The sequence below is a fragment of the Bos indicus x Bos taurus genome, chromosome 24 (genome assembly GCF_003369695.1).
Source record: "Bos indicus x Bos taurus breed Angus x Brahman F1 hybrid chromosome 24, Bos_hybrid_MaternalHap_v2.0, whole genome shotgun sequence".
Taxonomy (NCBI): domain Eukaryota; kingdom Metazoa; phylum Chordata; class Mammalia; order Artiodactyla; family Bovidae; genus Bos; species Bos indicus x Bos taurus.
Genome location: NC_040099.1, coordinates 4,113,299 through 4,133,094, shown reverse-complemented (window position 1 = coordinate 4,133,094; position 19,796 = coordinate 4,113,299). Strand labels below are relative to the sequence as shown.

The following is a 19,796-nucleotide window of genomic DNA, read 5'->3' as shown; positions in this document are numbered from 1 at the left end:
TCTAAAACCTTCTATGTACTTGGCATTGTTCTAGATTCTTGGGACATGTGAGTGGATAAAATAAAGCAGGCCTTTACCTTCTAGCTCTGGATATAGAAAGAAAGCGAGACACATAAGTAGTCAGAACGAGAAAAAAAATTTATTTTATCAAAATTTAAAACTTCTGCTTATCAAAAGATAACATTTATGAAATGGAAAGGGAGAAAATATTTGTAAAACGTATCTGGCAGAGGATTTACATATTTATATTTATTGATTTGCGGAACGTTTTCCCTACTCTGTGGCTTCTCTTTTCACTTTGTTTTTGGTGATTTTTGAAGATAATGTCATTTGAAATTGTTTAATTTTGATAAAGACTAATTTATTAATTTTTTATATTGTTTCTCATGGTTTTGGTGTCATTATATATATTTTATAGTCCTTACTTTTAGCAGAGACAGAGAACAGCCTTCATTTGGTTTGTCATTGTTACAAAAAAAAAATGGACAAATAGTTAAAAATAGTTATCATTAGCTTTGAGGCCATAAACTTGATGGCATTTTATTAACATCAAATCAAATGGCTGAGAATTCCAATCATGGTATAAAGTAAATGGAAAATGATATGTTTTAATGGAATTAAATCGCATAATGAAAAATGAAATCAATGTTATTGATTTTAAAGCATTTTATTCAATAAAATTTTTTTCTCCCCCTAAAATTTACTTCATTAATTCTATCCTATCACTGACATTGCCCTTTGCCATTAACCTTCAGACAACACAAAATGACTGTTAGATGGAGAAATCGGTGATTGACAGCTGGGCTGGGAGTGGCGTTCACTGGTGGCAGAGCTGAGCGTGCACGGCTGTGTGTGATGAGCGTATCCATGTTGGTAGATGTAGGATCTACTTAGAAGGACCACAGGAGGGCTCTGCTCTGGGGGAGGGAGTGAAGCAGTTGTTACCTTTTTATACTAGGACTTCGGCCTCTGTTGGGAAGCCACAGAGGGGAAGGCTGGCTCCCTGACTCATATAGCACATTTTGTTTAATCTATTTTATAGAATGGGAGTTCACTGAAATGTAATTTGAAAAGAGGGCTTCTCTGCTTTTTTTTTTTTTTTTTTTAAGTAGTAAATTGAAATGGACCAGTAAAGAAAACTAAAACATGGGAGTGTTTTTGTAAGCCGGTTGAAAGTTACTTTTTCTATCAAAGTTACTGCAGTAATGCTCTCTGAGTCGGCGGTGTGGTGATATGCTGTCGCCCAGTCTGGTTTCATTCATGAAGGACTTGGCACATGATCAAGTCCATCTCAATGTAAAGGAGATGTAGAGGCTGATTTTGGGATATTTTTCATCCGGCGTGTCACTTTATGTTGAGTTTAGGGCTGACATCTGTCTTTTCTGTACGTTCAAAGGTGTAACACTGCGTTTATGTTCTTCACAGGCTGAGAGCCCAGTGACCGCATCTGACACGGAAGCTCGCCGGCACTTTATTAATGATGGATCCCGGGAAGAAGCTGGGGAGCGATGAGGGTGACCATGTAAACGAGGAGGCAGAACACCCGAGCCACAGCGCATCCCACGGCGTGGACCGTGGGCCTGTATCTGATGAGACAGCGGACTCTGCTGAGAATTCCACAAACAAAAGGGGTTTTGCAGAGTCCTCGGACTTGGACCACATTGTCGAGGAGGACAACGGAAATAAACGCGCTTCCAAGCGAATGAAACTAGCGGAGGCTGAGCCCTTGGGGCCGGGAGAGCCGCGCACCCATGGGTCAGGGAGCCCCGAAGGCACAGGCTCGGGAGAGGGTGTTGCGTTGCCGGGGTCCGAGGTGGAGCCCCTCTCGAGTGGCCGTGATGGCAGCCCGGGTCTCCCCGGTCACCCGAGCCCGGGTGAAATGGCCGCTGAGAAGGAGCCTGCTCAGGAGACCACAGCGTTCCTCGATCTTGGAGGGGAGCCGCCGTCGCCCCCCAAAGAGATGCGCGGGAGCGGTGCCCTCGGGGGCCCATGTGCCTGCTCGCCTGTCTCCTGCCCGCATGTGGAGAAGCACGCCGTGCGCCCCTCACCGCGGCCCGAGGACCAGGCCTGTGGCCCCGCGGCCGACGGTGGCCTGGCCTTCCCCGGGCACACCGGGCAGGCGCGCGGCCCGCCGAGGGCCTTCTCCTGTGAGCTCTGCGGCTTTCAGTGTGCCGAGGAGAACCTGCTGAACGCACACTGTCTCGGCAAAACACATCTCCGGCGGCAGAACCTCGCTGCCCGTGGAGGTTTCGTACAGATCTTAACCAAACAGCCTTTGCCCAAGAAGCCGAGTCCCGTGGGAGCGAAGGCTGGCCGCACAAAGCCCAGAGCATCTAGGCCGGTAGCCAGGAACGGCGACTCAAAAGCGTTGCGGAGCGTTGGAGCGGGCACATTCAGAGATTTCAGAGGAAGCTTTTCTAAACAAAGTGGGCACGGCAGCGAGCTGCGGGTTGAAATGAGGCCGTCCAGGAACACCTCTCCAGAGAAAATGGAGGTCGTTGAAGAAAATGTAACCTCCCACGATGCAGCCGGGAATCCCGAGAACCAGAGCAGAAAGCTGGGCATGGCTGTCACCTCCGAGAGGCTCCTAGATAGGCTGGAGTCCAGCAGAAACACGGCCCAGGCAGCCCCCGGCCTCAGCACAGCCTCAAGACCCAGGGCCGAGCGTGGCTTCCTTGTGCTGGGCAGCGGCTTCCGACGGCGTGCTGGCGCCTTCGCTTTGAAGGGCCAGGTGAAGAAGAGGTGCGGGCTCCTAGGAGTTAGTAAGAGGGGCGCTAACGAAGTGCAGAGGCTGTATTCGAAGCACTTGAGGGCACCAATAAAAATGAGCGACGCGGAGTCAGCACCTCTGCACGGGGACCCGCGCCTGACACCCCCAGAGACCCAGGCCCCAAAGCAGGACAGGACAAACGCGCATCTCCCTGGCTCCTCCGACTCTCTGGCGAGGAGGCCAGCTCCCGACCACCAGGTGGCCTGCACTTGTTCGGCCTGTGGTCACACAGCCACAAGCAGGGCGGAGCTGGAGATCCACGTGACAAGGTGCCATGTGGGCGAGTTGCGGTTTCACTGCCAGACGTGTGGCTTCTCTAGCACATCCAGGAGGGACGTGGAGGAGCACGCGCACAGCCACCAGCATCAGCAGACCGCCTCCGGCCTGCGTTGCCAATGTTGTTTGTTTACTTCCCCAAACGAGGTGGACCTGAGGGACCACATGAAGGAGAAGCACAGTATGGGTTTCCTCTGCCCGCCCTGTCATCTGTTCTTCTCCTCCGAGAAAGACATGGAGGAACACAGAGCAACTGAGAAGCACATTCACTTGTTGGGTCAGACAAAGTCTTCTCAGTCATTTAATGGTGATTCAGCTTTACAGACGTTCCCCTTAAGTACTTTAGAATCAGAAAACGCAAAAGTTTCTGTGAGTGAGGCCGGAAAATCAGCTCAGGAAGAGCCAGCTAAGTCCAGGGTAAGCCACGGAAATGAAGCGAGGCATTCGAGTAAGCCTCAGTTTCAGTGCAAGAAGTGTTTTTACAAAACAAGATCTTCCACTGTTCTCACGAGACACATAAAGCTCCGCCACGGTCAAGACTATCACTTTCTTTGTAAAGCGTGTAATCTTTATTCCCTGAGCAAAGAAGGAATGGAGAAACACATCAAGAGAAGCAAGCATCTTGAAAATGCTAAGAAAAATAACATTGGCCTAAGCTTTGAGGAATGTATTGAAAGGGTCTGCATAGGTGCAAATGACAAGAAAGAAGAGCTTACCATCCCCGGGAATGGCAGGACAGAAGGCCACGGAGAAGGTGTGCAGATCCAGGAGCAGTCCTGTCTCGACCAGAGCATCCTGCCTCCCCAGGAACTGTCATTGTCCGGTGTCATTACCAAAGAGGGTGAATTAGCTCCACCCCCGACTCCAAAGAGGGGGCGACCTAAAGGCAACATCTCTCGGACCTGTTCACATTGTGGTCTCCTGGCCTCCAGTATCACGAACTTGACTGTGCACATTCGACGAAAACACAGTCACCAGTATAGTTATTTATGCAAAGTCTGTAAGTATTACACCGTAACCAAGGGAGACATGGAACGTCATTGTGCCACCAAGAAGCATAAAGGACGTGTAGAAATTGAAGCGAGTGGAAAACAGAGTTCCGATATCGTTGTTGGCCCTGAAGGCGGTAACCTTGATGCCAGTAGGAAGAACACCAGCGTGGCAGATGAGCCTGCCAACCCTCCAGTGGAAGCAGACACCTCCGTTTCAGAACAGCCACCACTCGAGCAAGGGAGTCCAGTGGAAGTGGAAGTTGAGAACGTGTTTCACCCTGAAGATAGGGAGACTGGCAGTCACCTTATTGAGAAAAAGGAGCAAACCTCTGTGGATCCAGAGGACCTTCAGGGTGACACATGCCCCCAGAAAGATGATGCGAGTACAGATGAAAACAGATGTACGCACTGTGAGTTTAAGGCACACTCTTCCACCTCTCTGGAGCTGCACGTAAAACGGAAACATACAAGAGAGTTTGCCTTTTATTGCATGGCATGTGATTACTATGCTGTGACTCGACGGGAGATGACCAGGCATGCGGCAACAGAAAAACACAAGATGAAAAGGCAGTCTTACCTGAACTCTACTAACGTACAAGCCAGTTCTTCAGAAGTGTCCAAAACCATCATTATTCCCCAAGGGCAGCAGCAACAGAATTCTGAGGAATTTCAGATTATTTCAGACCAACCCTCTGAAACTCTCAAATCTAGAAATGCTGCTGATTGCTCTATTTTGGATGAGAACACCAGTTTAGATATGTCCAAGGTATTCTGTGCTTCTGACTCCGTAGAAACTGAGACTGAGGAAGACTCTAACCTCAGTGAAGATCATTCCTTTTGTGAAACTTTCCAGCAGCCCCTTGCCAAGGACAAAGTTATAAAACCGGAGGAGATGGTGCCCCTTAGTATTTCTTCTAATTGTGGCTCCCCAAGCAAATTTCAGAATGAAAACTCAGGAAGCTCAGCTTTGAATCATGAGACAGCAAAGAAAAGGCACAGTATGTTGAATGACATCAGTAGTCCAAACACACATGGCGAGAGTGATGGAGGAAACGCAGAGGACAAAGCTGATAAAGTCCTTGGCAAACGTGGGTGTCTCAGAGCTGTAGATGGAGAGCATCCAGCCAAGAGTGCCATGCTGACAGCTCCCAGAGATCTGCTGAACCTGGGGAGCAGTGATCAGGACAGAGCTGGAAGCATGCAGAGTTCAGGGGACTTGAAAGATGTTCCGGGAGATCCCGTTCTGGAGAGTAAGGAGATTCTGATGAATTCCCGACATGAAACCAAAGTGATTTTGGAAGAGGATGGTCCAGCTTCTGACAGCACCATTGACAACAATGATGTTTATGAAACTATAATCAGTATTGATGATAAAGGGCAGGCCGTGTACAGTTTCGGCCGATTTGATTCTTCCATAATAAGGATCAAGAACCCCGAAGATGGGGAACTCTTCGACCAGTCTCAAGAGGGGCTTGTGGCAGCCGGAGTGAGGATGAGTGAACTGCCCTTGAAGGACTGTGCTCAAGGTGTGAAAAAGAAGAAAGCGGACAGTAGTTCCTTTGTGGAGTCCACCCGGATTCGCTGTGATGACTGTGGCTTCTTGGCGGACGGTCTGAGTGGCCTGAATGTGCACATAGCCATGAAGCACCCGACGAAGGAGAAACACTTCCACTGTCTGCTGTGCGGCAAGTCCTTCTACACGGAGAGCAACCTCCACCAGCACCTGGCCAGTGCTGGCCACATGCGGAACGAGCAGGCCAGCGTGGAGGAGCTGCCCGAGGGTGGCGCCACCTTCAAGTGCGTCAAGTGCACGGAGCCCTTTGACTCTGAGCAGAATTTGTTCCTGCACATCAAAGGGCAGCACGAGGAGCTGCTCCGAGAGGTGAACAAGTACATCGTGGAGGACACCGAGCAGATCAACCGCGAGAGGGAGGAGAACCAGGGCAACGTGTGCAAGTACTGCGGGAAGATGTGTCGCAGTAGCAACTCGATGGCGTTCCTGGCGCACATTCGCACGCACACAGGTAGGTCCATGCGACCTCTTTACCCACCAGGGCCGGGGCGTGCTCGAGTGGGGACCTGGGTTGCCCCCGAACGTGGAGTCCTTACAGCCCCTGCCTGGCAGCCCCCACCCAGCTCACCTCCTGCTGCCCCCCGGCCCTGGCTCTGCTCTTGGTTGACACTCAACGTATCTCCAGGTTATTAACTGAGCCTTAGTGATTCCAGAGGCAGGCTGTTTGGCAGATTTCTTTGACCAGAAAGCCTCGTCCTTCTGATGCCTTTGTTATATTCCTGCCTCTCACAGCTTTTCAGTTGTCTCTAAGTCCTTTAAGTGTTTGGTTCTCCAGGGTGTCTGTTAAGTGGCACTTTGGGTTTCAGAGGACCTATTAAATGGCTTTTGAAGAATGAAGTATGAATATTTCCTTACAGTTTTAGGGATTTAGGTGTATCCAATGCCAGATAGTTTATATCCCAAAGTGTAACTCCCAGGCAACAGGATTCTGCTCTCAAAGATCAAAATTAGTCAACACTTTTCAAAGTTAATATGTCCTGGGGATTTGGTTTTCATGGAGGTAGCACTTGATTTAGTTTCTGTGCTGTCACATGGAGTGTTCCATTTTAATGTTCAATTTTTAGGTAGTTTTCTTTTTGAAACTTTTTTTCTTGTGGAAAATACATAAGCCACTATTCTAAATTTATGTAAAAATTCACTGCACTGTTTCTATAAACCTGCCATACATTCTTTATTTTAAATAGACAGCTTTTCTAAATCATTGTGCTCTGCTTAGACAAGTTCTGTCTCCATGGTTGAATTTATGAGTGGATTTGAATAATAAATTCACATTTCAATGAACATATTTTCATTAAAACTGTAAGGTTTATTTTACTGTACTTTTAAATAATGGCTTATTATTAAAGCTATACTTTAGATTCATGCAGTTTTTGAAACTTAGTGCACGGTTATAAGGAGGCAGACAAAAGAGTATGAAACATTGTTAGTAGTTGAGGGTGATTAAAGATAGATAAAAGTTTTTCATTGACAAAAGTAACAGGGCCACTAGCAGAAGATTGATCTAGGTAAATATACACATTGTACTCTGGATCTCAGCTCTTCTCAGGCAGTAGAACCACTGCTGGGGAATAAGTTCAAATGCAGTTATTTGTTGGCATCATTATCGTCTCTGCTGGTATCGTGTTATTGCTCGGTTCCTGAAATGATATGGTTTTTAGAAACTAGGCTCGTTCACATGTGCAGAAAGTAGGTACTTTCTTAGCATGCCCTCTTCAGGCAGATAAAACTGAGTAGAAGTAAGAGGAAGGTGCTAATGGAGCTCTTTTTAGAATTCTTTATGCAACTGTCTGGTCAAGACATGTTGCTCATAATTGATGTGTCCATTACTTGAATTCTCTTGTAATTATAGTCAATAAGTCTTGTAAATGTGTTAAAGCTCACTAAAAGCATACAAATTCAAGAACAGAGTAAGGCTAATAATTTAAAATAATCAATGTAGGCATTTCAGCACTTAATTTCCCTTGTGTGTTGATAGCTGATCATTCTTAATCCATTAAGATTTATTTAGTCGTTTACAATGCAAAATAGGTTTGCACTGGTCACTTGTGCCATTTGAAAATGTCCACCAGGTTAAGTGCAGAATGTAGTCCATTAGTCTTCCTTGACTATATGTATTAATTGCATTTAAAATCAAGTTAATGTGGATGTGAAAGTGAGGTAACTATCAATATGTGACAAAGTAACCCTACTTATATAAGTTACATCATTGATTGTAACATTTAGTAAAAGTTAGCATACTTTTTAACAACTGGTGTTGGGCTTATCAGCAGGAACATTTTTATTGTGTTCTGAGGCACCAAAAAAAGCTGTGTTTCTGAGTACCCAATGTCAGCCCGCATTTCAGTTTTGCAAGTGTTTTTTTGGGAGGCGGTTGCTCTCCAGGTTTTAATCCAACTTCCCCCCCCCCCCCCCCCCGCCCTTGGGGCATTTTAGCGTGAATTGCCTCTCTGATTCTTTGCTTATATCCATGAGATAGTCATTGAAGGATGGTTATTAATGGCTGACTGGAAGAGGGCTTATTCTTCCAATCGCTGTTTTCATATTTTGTGATTTACTATATGTTTTATGTAACCTTTTCTTCCCACCCTTAAGATGATAAAAGCAGCACTAGAAGAAATAAATGAGTTTTGGTCATCAAGGACTGTGGGGAAAGCCTCCCGACGCTTGCTGGTGTGCAGTCGTCGGCACAGCAGAGGAGGAGTGTCTCTCAGGGTGAACTGGGGAGAGTGGGTCGCTTTCTTCCCACCCTGTCCGGGCAGTGGGGCTTTAGTTCCGCTCATCAGGCCCGAAGACTGTCTGAAGCCCATGCTTTCTGTTCCGAGCCGCTCTCGGGTGCTGTTGGCACAGTCTTCATATGGGAAGACGGGGAGCGGGTGGCTTCACTGGGAGGTTCTCACGTCAGGGCTGGTGCGCCGGTGTGGCAGCCGGGTCAGCGTGGGCAGAGCAGCTTAGGGGGACTCCGCCTGTGCACGGCCAGCGCAGGGCGCCGGGGCGCGGGTCTGCTCAGGGCTTCACGTCCGGGCTCTGCGTGGCAGTGGCGCTCAGTGTTTTGTTGATGGAGAAATAAGCAGGTGGATGGGTGAAGTGTTCAGTGTCGGGAAGGTTGTGGAGTGGAGAAGCTTTAGGTGATGGGTTGAATCCATCTTCCTTGACTCTCTGACCTAGTCTTTCTGTGATTTTTCAAGTGTCACGTCAGCATGTACATAGGGGTTGACCGTAACTGAAGTTGAGGGAGGCCAGTGCAGGCCTGAGGAGAAGCTTAAAGTCTTTGGAATTCTGTAGGTAAAATTGTAAGAAGGTGCCAGAAGGCTAGAGACCCTCTTCATTTATCCCTTTCAGCAAACCTCACAGACCAAATTAAAAAAAATAAAGCCAAAAACAAAAACCAAGGAATGGGATGGTTTAATAATAAATAATAATTTACTTATTTCTAATAAATATGTATTTAATAATCTCAGTATGCCTAAAGTGTGATAGTGAAAGTGTTAGTCACTCAGTTGTGTCTGACTCTTTGGGACCCCATGGACTGCAGTCAACCAGGCTGCTCTATCCGTGGGATTCTCCAGACATGAATACCGGAGTGGGTTGCCATTTTCTCCTCCAGGGGATCTTCCCAACCCAAGGGTTGAACCTGGGTCTCTTGCATTGCAGGCAGATTTTTAATTGTCTTCCCCAGGGAACCCTAAGGCAAATTTAAAAATACGAGGTTTTACAAATTTTGCCTGATAAATACTATGCCTGGATTCATGTTGGGATGGTCCTGGCAAGTTTAAAAATGGAAACACCATCAGTTAGGAAAAAAGTGGGGACATTTCTTGTTTTCTTATACAGGAAATGTGACCTCTAGTCTCCAGTATTAGAATTTTCATGGCACAGAAAGGAGATGTTAATACATCTCTTCTGTGCATAAGATACAAAAAGTACTCAGGGCCTCCGTGATTTCTGCATGGAAACAGTCAGCAAGGTGACTTACGTAGGTGTTGTCAGCGCACCAGCAGTGATGGCTGAAGCCTGAAGGAGCGGCAGCCTCTACCAGGGAGCCCTGTGCCTTAGGTTGCAGGCCCCTGGGCTCCATGTCTGGACTCCTGGGGTGGAACTAGAGGGCCTGAATCACAAGGTACTTTGAATCCTTTCACCAAAATTGTAACACACATGTTGAGAGAGCTTTATCTTTTTGTTTAGAGCCCTGGTGTTCTTGTTGATTAATAATTTCCTAATTACCTTACCTTTAATGCAGTGTAATTTAAAGTGCAGGTAATTGATTCTTCTCACTCTATTTTTTCACAAGCCCCTTTATAGAATTCCCTGTCGAGATGAAATGTTTCCAAGTAGTGATAGGCTTAGTTTCTTCAGAATCATTTAAATAAACTGTAGTTTCTAATGTGACTGATAGAATGGGATTGCTGTAAGCTGCAGTCTCAACCTGCTTTTGACATTTAAACATATAAAGCTGACTAGATATAACCATTCAGGTGCTAAATATATTTTACATCTACTTCTCAGAGTAGAAATGGAAGTATTAAGAGATCTGGCTTCATTGTCATTGAACTGTGAAATATTCAACCTTGTCTGCCTGTGCTTAGTACTGTTGACTTTTTTATTTCTGTTAGAAGATTAAAATTAAATGCTTCACTTTTTTTGTCAGCTTTTGGGAATTAAATTGAAATTTAAGACTCTAAAATTTTTTACTGAGTGCTTCAGTTTCAACAAAGTATTCTGGGAGGATTTCTTTTCCCAAGGGCATTGCACCAAGTTCCATTGATCAAAAATGATTTATTGCATTTTTTTATTTGAGCTCTTTTTGTGTATTAAAGTCCACATATTTCACATTCTGTCTGACTATATTAGAAGAGGTACTTCACCAAGTAGGTACTATATATGCTATGAAAAATTTGGAAACATTGTAACAGTTTTAAACTGATTTTTAAAAACATGATTTTGATTTATTTGAGGATTTAAAGGTTAGAATTAGAAAATGGTATATTCATGTTACACTTTGAGAGTGTTGCTTCTTGTTAATATGGGTACTGATAATCTATTAGTACCTATTTGCCAGGTAGAATCTACCTGTTACTGACAATAAGTTTGTGGACTCTGAAATAATTTTGTCTCCTCATGTTTGAGTATAGATTAATCTTATTTCTTTAGGAAATTAAAAAAAAAAGTTGATACTGTGTTGAAATTTTTTGTTGAAATACTTGTACTTGAAGTCAATAATAGCCAGAATGTCAGTTCTTCTGATTTGCTGAATCATCACAGAGTTTTGGCTCTAAAATGATCATAAAAGCAAATAATTTATTCACTGTATATTCTTATACTGTGTGCTATTAAAAGTAATATAGGGAATAATTTGGGATAAATGTCAGGAAAAAATCTGAAATATCATTATTAATGTGAATAAATTCAAAGCTGCAGAAATATGAAGGAACCAGGATGTGGCCACTGAGAAATTTATTTGATAATAAATATATTTTAAAAAGTATCAGCTACTCTATAAGCATTTATGTTTTAAAAATGTTCCATTTAAAATGTTGAGTGACTTTAAAAGCTATTCTTATGAATTGTAAGAAAAATATTTGAAATTATTTAGCTCATCTTATCTGTTAATACGTAGTACTGCTCAAGTGTATCACTTTTGACTTTAAATTTTAGAAATGTTGAAAGTTAAAAATACTCATTGAAACATTTTAAAGTCTTATTAATGGAATAATTATGAAATGCATGTCTGTTCAAGTTAGAAAGGAATGCAAGTGTTCCGTTTTGGGGACAGAAAATTGTAATTAGACTATAAGTAAGATTTAAGATCTAGGCCTCTTTTAAAACTATCAGTAATGTATTATTCAAATTCAAATCATATTTTATGTTAAATTTACTTAGGATCAAAACCATTCAAGTGCAAGATATGCCATTTTGCAACAGCTCAGCTTGGCGATGCCAGAAACCATGTCAAAAGGCACCTTGGGATGAGGGAATACAAGTGTCACGTCTGTGGGTGAGTAAATTGAAACCATCTCTACCGTGGTGAACCAGGAAGCACGTGCGGGATATCCATTGTTTCAGAATTCAAAACTGATATGAGTAAGAGTGGCTAGAATTATGCATGCGTATCCTCCTTTCCATTGTTATGGTAAATTCCTTAAACACAGTTATGACATTCTTCTCCCACTTCTAATCCTGTGCTGAAGATGAGCAATTTTATGGGCTACAAGGTCAATTTGAACCTGTAATCTGTAAATTGACTAAATTATAGGATGTTCATTCACATTGCCAGAGAGAACTGTAAATTCCATTTAAAGACATAAAAAAATACATAATACAGCTTTAGGGGTGTATGTGTGTGTTTTTCTCTTTTCCTATACAGCTCTAATTTTAATCGCATTAATGGTTCTTTGGATCCATTGGACATATTCAATAAGGAAAAAAGCAGAAAAAGATTTCATTTCAGAGACCTGATTATTGAGGCTTAAAAAACCAGTGTATAAAGTATGTTTTTGTGTCACTTTATTTCAAAAGTTGTTTTCCTGTTTTAGTTAATGGCTCTTTCCTCTAAAGAATCATTCACAATGTTTAATTGTCACTCAAATGTCTTACATTTAATAGGAAGCACTGAGATGCCTTAATGTAAAACTTAATTAATTTAGCAGAAATGTTTAAAAGGCTTTAAAATGCCATGACATCTATGGTATATCATAGGACATTCAGAGCTGGGTTTTTAATACCTTACTTCTGATTATAAGTATATTTTAATGTTATTATGCTAGAGAAATGAATTAATAAGTGCATCATATAAAAACACTTTATGTGAAACCTGAGAAACCTGCAGTTCTTATGGTTGGTTCACAAAACACTTCAGATTCAATTAAATTATGCGACGTGCACATGTTATATTAGGTTTCTTTTTTCAGTGAAAGATTCTTCTGGTTAGCACTACTGTATAAATACCTTTTAAGTCACAAACAGCTTCTGTTTTTTAATGGACGGTGCATTTCATCCTAGGATGCAGCTGCATTTTTTGACCCTTGAGATAGTTTTTACAAATAACTTTGCAAGCAGTTTTATTAACCATGGTCTGTGATTTATTCATTGGCAGAATTGATGGTTCAGTGACTTGGAGCTAAAGTAAATGAAGATGAACCTTTGCCCTGAAGCCCCCTGAAGATCAGTGGGAGAATGAGTTTTGTTGCTACTGATTTTAGCTGCAAGGGTCAAGTGCCAAATGGTGCATTTTAATTGCTCCAGGTCTTGGAATTTTAAAAGATATCTCATTTCTGTTTTTACCATGTGAATTATAGCAAGGAGGAAGGCCCAGACTGTGGTGAAGATTTGCTATAAGTTGGCAAAAACAAAACAAAACAAAACAGTTTCTTCCTCATTTCTGGGAAATAAGTAAACAGTTTTTGCATACTATATTATTAGAAACCTGATGCCATTCCTTTTTTATTTGTGTTACCAAGACCTGGGAAGAGAAGGAGAGACTTTCAGAGAGCAGTTTCCGACACACGTGGTGTCAGAAAGAAACCTGACCGGTTGGCTCTGGGTGTGTGATTTGAGCACTGCGCTCTTGCTTAGCTCATTGCTCACAATGTACGACTGACGTGTTGCACTGTGGTTTATACAGTGATTCCCAAGTAGATTCCCGAGTAGAGTTGTAAGTACATGTAGGTATGTTGAGTTTTATGCTGCTGTCATAGAGGTCTACATGTGTATGTGTGCATGTGGAAAACGCAATCTAGATTCCCAAACTGTATCTCTTAGAATTACAGTAGTTGTTGAATTTTATTTGACCAAGAAATAATAATTCTTAATTTGTTTAGGTAAAATTTGACTTAAAAGTCACATAACAATAATTTGTACAGGGGAGATATTTTTACAGTGAAGCTAAAAGTTCTGAAGAATTTCGGTAAACTGAAGAATGCCTATTGAGGCTGTGTAGTTGACACACAATAGTAGTGAGTGAAATACCCTTCAGTGCTGAAGACAAAGTGCCATAGGTTGTTCTGTGTTTCATGTGTTTCAAAGGGACAGAGCAGTATGCACGTTAAAAACTGAGGTAAAAAACGTGAACAGAATGAGAACTGGCTATTCAGGGTCGTGGCAGTAGGGAGCACTGGTACATTCACATCACTGACAATGTCGATTCATTATCATTGATGGCTAAATAATCTTAGAAATGCTCGGTGGGCCCATCCGTTCCTGAACATAAGCAGCTCATGCTGCATTTCTTCATTAGCTTTAATTGCTATCAATTTTACCTTTTAAAAAATCATGCTTTCAAAGGTGAAGTGATCTTTCAGGAACATTAGCTCTAATTTTGTCACAAACAGAAGGCCCTGCCCTGTGTCTTCTTTTCCTCAGTAGTTAGCATCTTAGTGTCTGTTTTAAAATTTTAGTCATAATCCTTTCACTGTTTGAGTTGTAAGAAAGAAACGGGTTTTCAAACAGTTCTGATAGAGTTATAATATATGAAAACAGTGGAGCAGGCACACTTTTACAGTGAAATTATTACTCACATTGTTGTACTATTTTTCCTTAGTAACCTCTTGAAAAAACCTGATATTTTATGGTGAAATTGATGAAAACAACAAATGGTGCATTTTGTTGAATTGAGCTGAGAATTAATATATGTTTATTTATGTGATTTTTTTCATATCTTTATTTAAGAAGCTTTTGGATGCTCAGCAAATATGTATCATATATATATATTTACTAAGACTTAATTTAAGGGTTGTGCATTAGCTATTCCCTTAATAAAGACTTCCTTTTAAACTTTTAATTTCCACTGTTTGAACCTACACTCATCTTTGAATTTTTAAGCTCAATTTTAACATCTCTCTCCCCTTCATTGGCAAATCTTAGCTACAGCTTATCGTGGATTTAAGTTATTTGACAGAAGAAGCTGAATGGATGAGATGTCTAATTTCTAATGCTGGCTAGGATTCAGAGCTCAGGATTTAAGTTTTGTTGACCCATGGTTTACATGCTTATGTCGGGGTATAGGTTTCAAAATGTATTGCTCTGAACTTCCTGTTTTAAGAACATGTTATAGATAACTCATTTAAAAGCCTTTCACTCTATTTTCACTGTTAGGAGGAGCAGTTTTTGAATTACAGTTTCTTAATGTTTTTCTTACTTCTGAGCATGACCTCAAGAGGAATTTTATAGAATTTAGGTGAATTTTATAAATGATGGATAGTTAAAATGAAAATGTGCCCCAGGTTGGACATAGGGCTTAGTGGGGGAGGAAATAAAAAAATAATAGAAAGCACCTTACATGTTGGGAACATATGTTTAAAAATAGGTAGACACATTTTTACTAAGTCCATGATCTTTACCTTTGTTATTTTTTAGTAGTCAAGAGCTTAAAATCTCAGTGGCTTAAGAGCATCATTATGGAAACCATGTTTTGTTACATTCATTTAAATTTATTTTGATAATCTTTTTCTCCATGTTTGTACACACATACAGGCACACACACGTGTATATATCATACTCTCAAGTATAAATAGTATTTATGGAGTGCTGTGGTTTAGGGTATACTTAATTAACATCCATTTCATTTGTTGAGTCCAGTTTCATGAGATTGCTCATCTCATATTTATTACTCCCATTGTACAGATGGCAGACTTGAGAGTTAAAGTATTTTTAGTGGTAGAGGTAAATTATGTGGTAGTAATGGTAGATCCCTGTTTCCTTCCTTTTAGCTGTGCCTTTTCTTTATTTTTTTGCTTTTGTGATATCTGTTGTTTTAGTTACTAATTTTAATTTGTACTTATTTTTTTCTCCCTAGGTTGTTTTCTCTAGCGTGTGATAACTGTACTTGCTTCCTTCCAGCCCCTAGCCGCTTTTGTTTTCTGCTTTTCTCAGACTTACATTATTTTAAAAAATTGCTTGCACTGTGTTTAACTTTAACATTCTTGTATTCAGTCTCTTTCTCTTTCTTTTTTCTGGTCTCTCTCTGTTTCACTTTTCTCATATTAAAAAGTTGTTTTAAATAATTTTATTTTCCCTCGTTGTTCTTTATGTGTTGATTCGTTGCGCATGAGTGGTTACGAATTGAACATGTTAGTATGACAGAAATAATGCCTAAAAGAGTGAAGATTTTATTGTCTTTCCATTAGAATGAGAGGGGTAAAATTGATCATCTTGGGTTTTTGTTTTTCCTTACTAGTTACTACAAAAAAAGAGTTACTAGAAAATTAGCAAGTGGCCTGTGATTTCAGGAAACCTGGGAGATGAAGCCTAACTTTTTATGCCATTATTCACAAAGACCCCAGTATCCATGATTTAGGGATTATGTAATTTTCTGACTGCGTTCCCTGTATCTAGTCTTGAATCTTGTATATGGAGTTAAACAGTTGAGTAGTACTTACCTAGTCAGGAGGGAATAAGAGCATTTACGGAATCTGTCATCTCTGGTTCATGGAAAGATTATAGACATTTTCTATTGTATATTAATGTGCTTATGAACTGTTTATTCTCAGTTGGCTTAAGAAGCCTTAAATAGAAAGTTACTAATGCAGTAAAACTCCTTTTTTTGTGTGTGTGTGTGTGGCATTACCTAGTTTTTGTGCATTAGAAGGGATCTCTATGTAGATGATTATAATGTCACTTTCTGACCTTTGCAGCTTGAATAATTGTAAATCATTGCTTCATAGCGTGTCAGAGAATGTCTGTACTAGGCAATTAAATGGCAGAATATAATAGACCAAATTATTGCCTGTCATGTTTTCAACAACACAGTTAGTATTTGAGTTACACTTAATCATTACGTGCATTAGCAACTTCATTGGAATCCAGCTTCAGGCTGAGCATGAAGTACATTACATTATTTAAACCTCTAATGGTACAAGTCATTTATTTGTGTTGAAGTGTACAACATGCAGAGTTTCATAAAGCAAGGAACACTTGAGAGCTTAATTTATCCAAATCAAAGTCTAAATGCAGATAAACACAAGTGGCAAAAATTAGTAATTTTTATAGGCTGGAAATATTTAAAAATACATGGTTGTGGGTAATTGTAGGCAGCAGGAATAAATTAAAATCACTATTTTTAGTCTGCTTTGAGAACTAAAGCTGTGTATACCTAAATCATTAAAAGCACCATGGAATTGCATTTTTAGCTGAACAATTAATTACAGCCATCATATCTACAGATGTATCCAAAGAAAATAAGCTTTTCGTTTGGCTGATTGTTTTGGTTAAAGAGATATAGAAAAAAGAGACAGAAAAGCTTTGTTTTATATTGTGTCACACATTATGCTTGTAACAATATGAAGGGTAGCATCTCTCAGTTTTGTAAAAATCAAAATTAACATTCAAGTACTCTTATTATTCAGGACACATTACATGTTTTATCTCTATAATACTTTAATGCTTTTTGTTTAATGATATACTTTTGCTTTTAGTTTGAAAAATCTAAAATTCCCATGTAATGCTTATTTTCTCTCTCCCTGTCAGTGAGGAATAACCACATTTACACTAATGGTTAGTGTATTTTTCTGATGCTAAAGTCCTTGAAATACCATTTAAATAGTGAATGGATGTTAGTTTATATTTTTTTTAAACAAATCACCTTTATTTTGAAAATCTAAGAGATACCATAGTAATTATATTAAAATAAATCACACTCTTTCACAGATATGATTATAGGAGATTTTCCAGTGAGCCATTTTGTGAACCCAGGAGAGCATTGAGGGCAAGGTTAGGAAAATGGAGAAGAAGCGGAAGAAACCCTCTCCTGTGTCTCCTCACAAGGAGACGAGAGCTTCTGTGTCAAACCATGTCCTGTGCTCCTCTTTTGTGATAAGTGTTTTCTTGCACTTTTGCCTCAAAGAGTCGGGTCATAGATTTATTCCAAAGCAGTAAGATAGATCAACTCGTAAGAAAATAGCAATAGAATGCACATTGTCCTTTGTTGGTGTCATGGTTGAAAACATTGACCTCTGTCTCTAAGGTCTTTTGCAGTGAAGAAGTCTTATCTCAGTGACTTAAGTAATTTTTGCTTTATTTTCATTTTAAAATGTTCCATGGTGACTCTAAAAACCTGTTGTGGAATCAGGGGATTCTTTATTATTTCCCGGGAGTGAAATGCAGGAGGGCAGCTACTCCCCTCGTTTTCTTTGCTTGTCCTGTGCTTTCTTTTTATTATTATTAGCCTGTTTTCTCCCTCCGTCTTCCTGTTCATGTGTTTCTGAAAGTCCTTTGCTTTCCACAGGGCTTTGCCCTTTGATTTGTCCAAGACTGAGAGGCGTTGGAAGTGTAGGTCGGAGGGAAGCACAGTCATGACTGAAGTGCTCGTTCATCTCCTACGGGGCATGTTCTTGAGCATCCTCTTCAGTGGGCTCAGGTGGTGCAAGAGCCCTGTGGTCACGTGCTCCATGTAGGAGACAGACTCGGAGGCGATGTGAGAGCAGGGCATGGTGGTCCACAGCGGAGGGCTGCCTGGCTTTGCTGGGGAGCACCAGCAGAGGCTTCATTCAGAGCACAGGTCTGAGCTTGGTCTTGAAGGATGCAGGGGTATTTATATACAAGGCAAATCTGGACATTTTTTATTAGTGAGAACAAAAGAGCAAAAGTGATGAGGTATGGAATAGCGTGGGATATTAAGAACACTGCAAGAAATTCCTGGAGTTTAAGTGGCTAGATGGGATGAAGCGGGGGATTTTTTTTTTAAGTATTAAATATTTATGGATCATCAGCATGTGCCAGTGCTGTTAGTTTTTAGGGTGAAAAGATCAAAACAATACCTGCTGCAAATGGATGGAGAAAGCTCAAGCAGAGAAATGGCCCAGTCTTTTCTGAATCTTGTTGCTGATTCAGAAGATGTTTCATCCGGTAGGTAGCACTGCTGTGAAGGTGAGTGGGGGCTAGCCAGGGAGCCAGGGGCGGCGCGTCCCATGCAGGGCCTTGGGGATGCTCAGCCAGGGGCACAGCAGGTTCAGGAGCTGCCGGGACCCCAGCTCTGCCCAAGGGGGGATTGCAGAGGACAGGGGCCAGGTGGCCAGGGCCAGGTCACAGAGCCGCGCCCTGCCCCTGTGCTGAGTGCTGGCTTTTCCCTCTGCTTTCCATCACTTTTTATTTTTCCCTTGTCTGTCTTCCTACTTTTCTGGACTGTGAAATAGGCAGTGAAAGAAAGAGGCAGAGAACCCAGTAGGCGGTGAATGACGACTTCAGAATCAAGGGGCATAGGTATCAGCCATGGGGAATTATTTTTAAGAGAATTTCATTGTTCATAATTTTAATTAGGAATGCTATTGATTGTGGATAATTGTAATGGACCAGGTTAATATTGGTTCCATATAACTTTATGCAGCATATAGTTCCAACTAATTAGAAGGACACACAGTTACATGGTCATACTGCAGGTGTCCACATGCAACTGGTAATGTTGAAAACACATGTTAGAATTGCGTTTGCATACACAGTTCATCTGGCTGGGCAGTGTGCGTTGGACAGGAAACTGTCAATTCAAAAAAAAAAGTACACATATACACTGTTGAGTAATGGATTGTATTCTCCTACTTCTTAGTCCTTGGGTGTGTGTGTGATCAGTCGCTTCAGTTGTGTCCGACTCTTTGTGACCCCATGGACTGTAGCCTACCAGGCTTCTCCGTCCATGGGATTCTCCAGGCAAGAATACTGGAGGGAGTTGCCATGTCTTGTCCAGGAAAGTGAAAGTGAAAGTGAAGTTGCTCAGTCGTGCCCGACTCTCTGCAACCCCATGGACTGTAGCTTACCAGGCTTCTCCGTCCATGGGATTTTCCAGGCAAGAGTACTGGAGGGGGTTGCCATTTCCTTCTCCAGGGGATCTTCACGACTCAGGGATTGAACCTGGGAAGATCTTTTACGTCTCCTGCATTAGAGGAGGGTTCTTTACCACTAGCACCACCTGGGAAGCCCCTAGTTCTTAGGTACTTTTCTTATTTCCAAGCACATAAATGGTTTCTGTGCCAGCGGGTTCCATCTCCACACCCACCGTTTTCACTCTTCCCCGGAGTTCCTTTCTTCCCCTTGCTGCCACTCGTTTTAGCATTTTACCAAGAATGAGTACAGCATCTTTTTTGTCTAAGTGTTGGAGTGCCAAGGAAGAACAGTTCCAAGCATTGTTTAATGCTACTCTCTTGATATATGAATTTTTAGAAAATTATTTTGGTTTGCTGTTCCCCTTCAATTTTAAAAAGTACTG

At 41.6% G+C, this 19,796-nt stretch overlaps 1 protein-coding gene across 2 annotated transcripts in view; it reads left to right on the top strand.

Annotated features, from left to right (window-relative positions):
* Positions 1–19,796, top strand: part of ZNF407 (zinc finger protein 407) — a 387,621-nt gene that overhangs the window by 24,149 nt on the left and 343,676 nt on the right. For both annotated transcript variants that reach the window (XM_027526301.1, XM_027526302.1), the window contains exons 2-3: positions 1,426–6,062; positions 11,489–11,603. In XM_027526301.1, coding sequence (XP_027382102.1) covers positions 1,478–6,062; positions 11,489–11,603 — 4,700 coding nt within the window. In that variant the 5' untranslated portion in view covers positions 1,426–1,477. The remainder of the gene's footprint in view (positions 1–1,425; positions 6,063–11,488; positions 11,604–19,796) is intronic.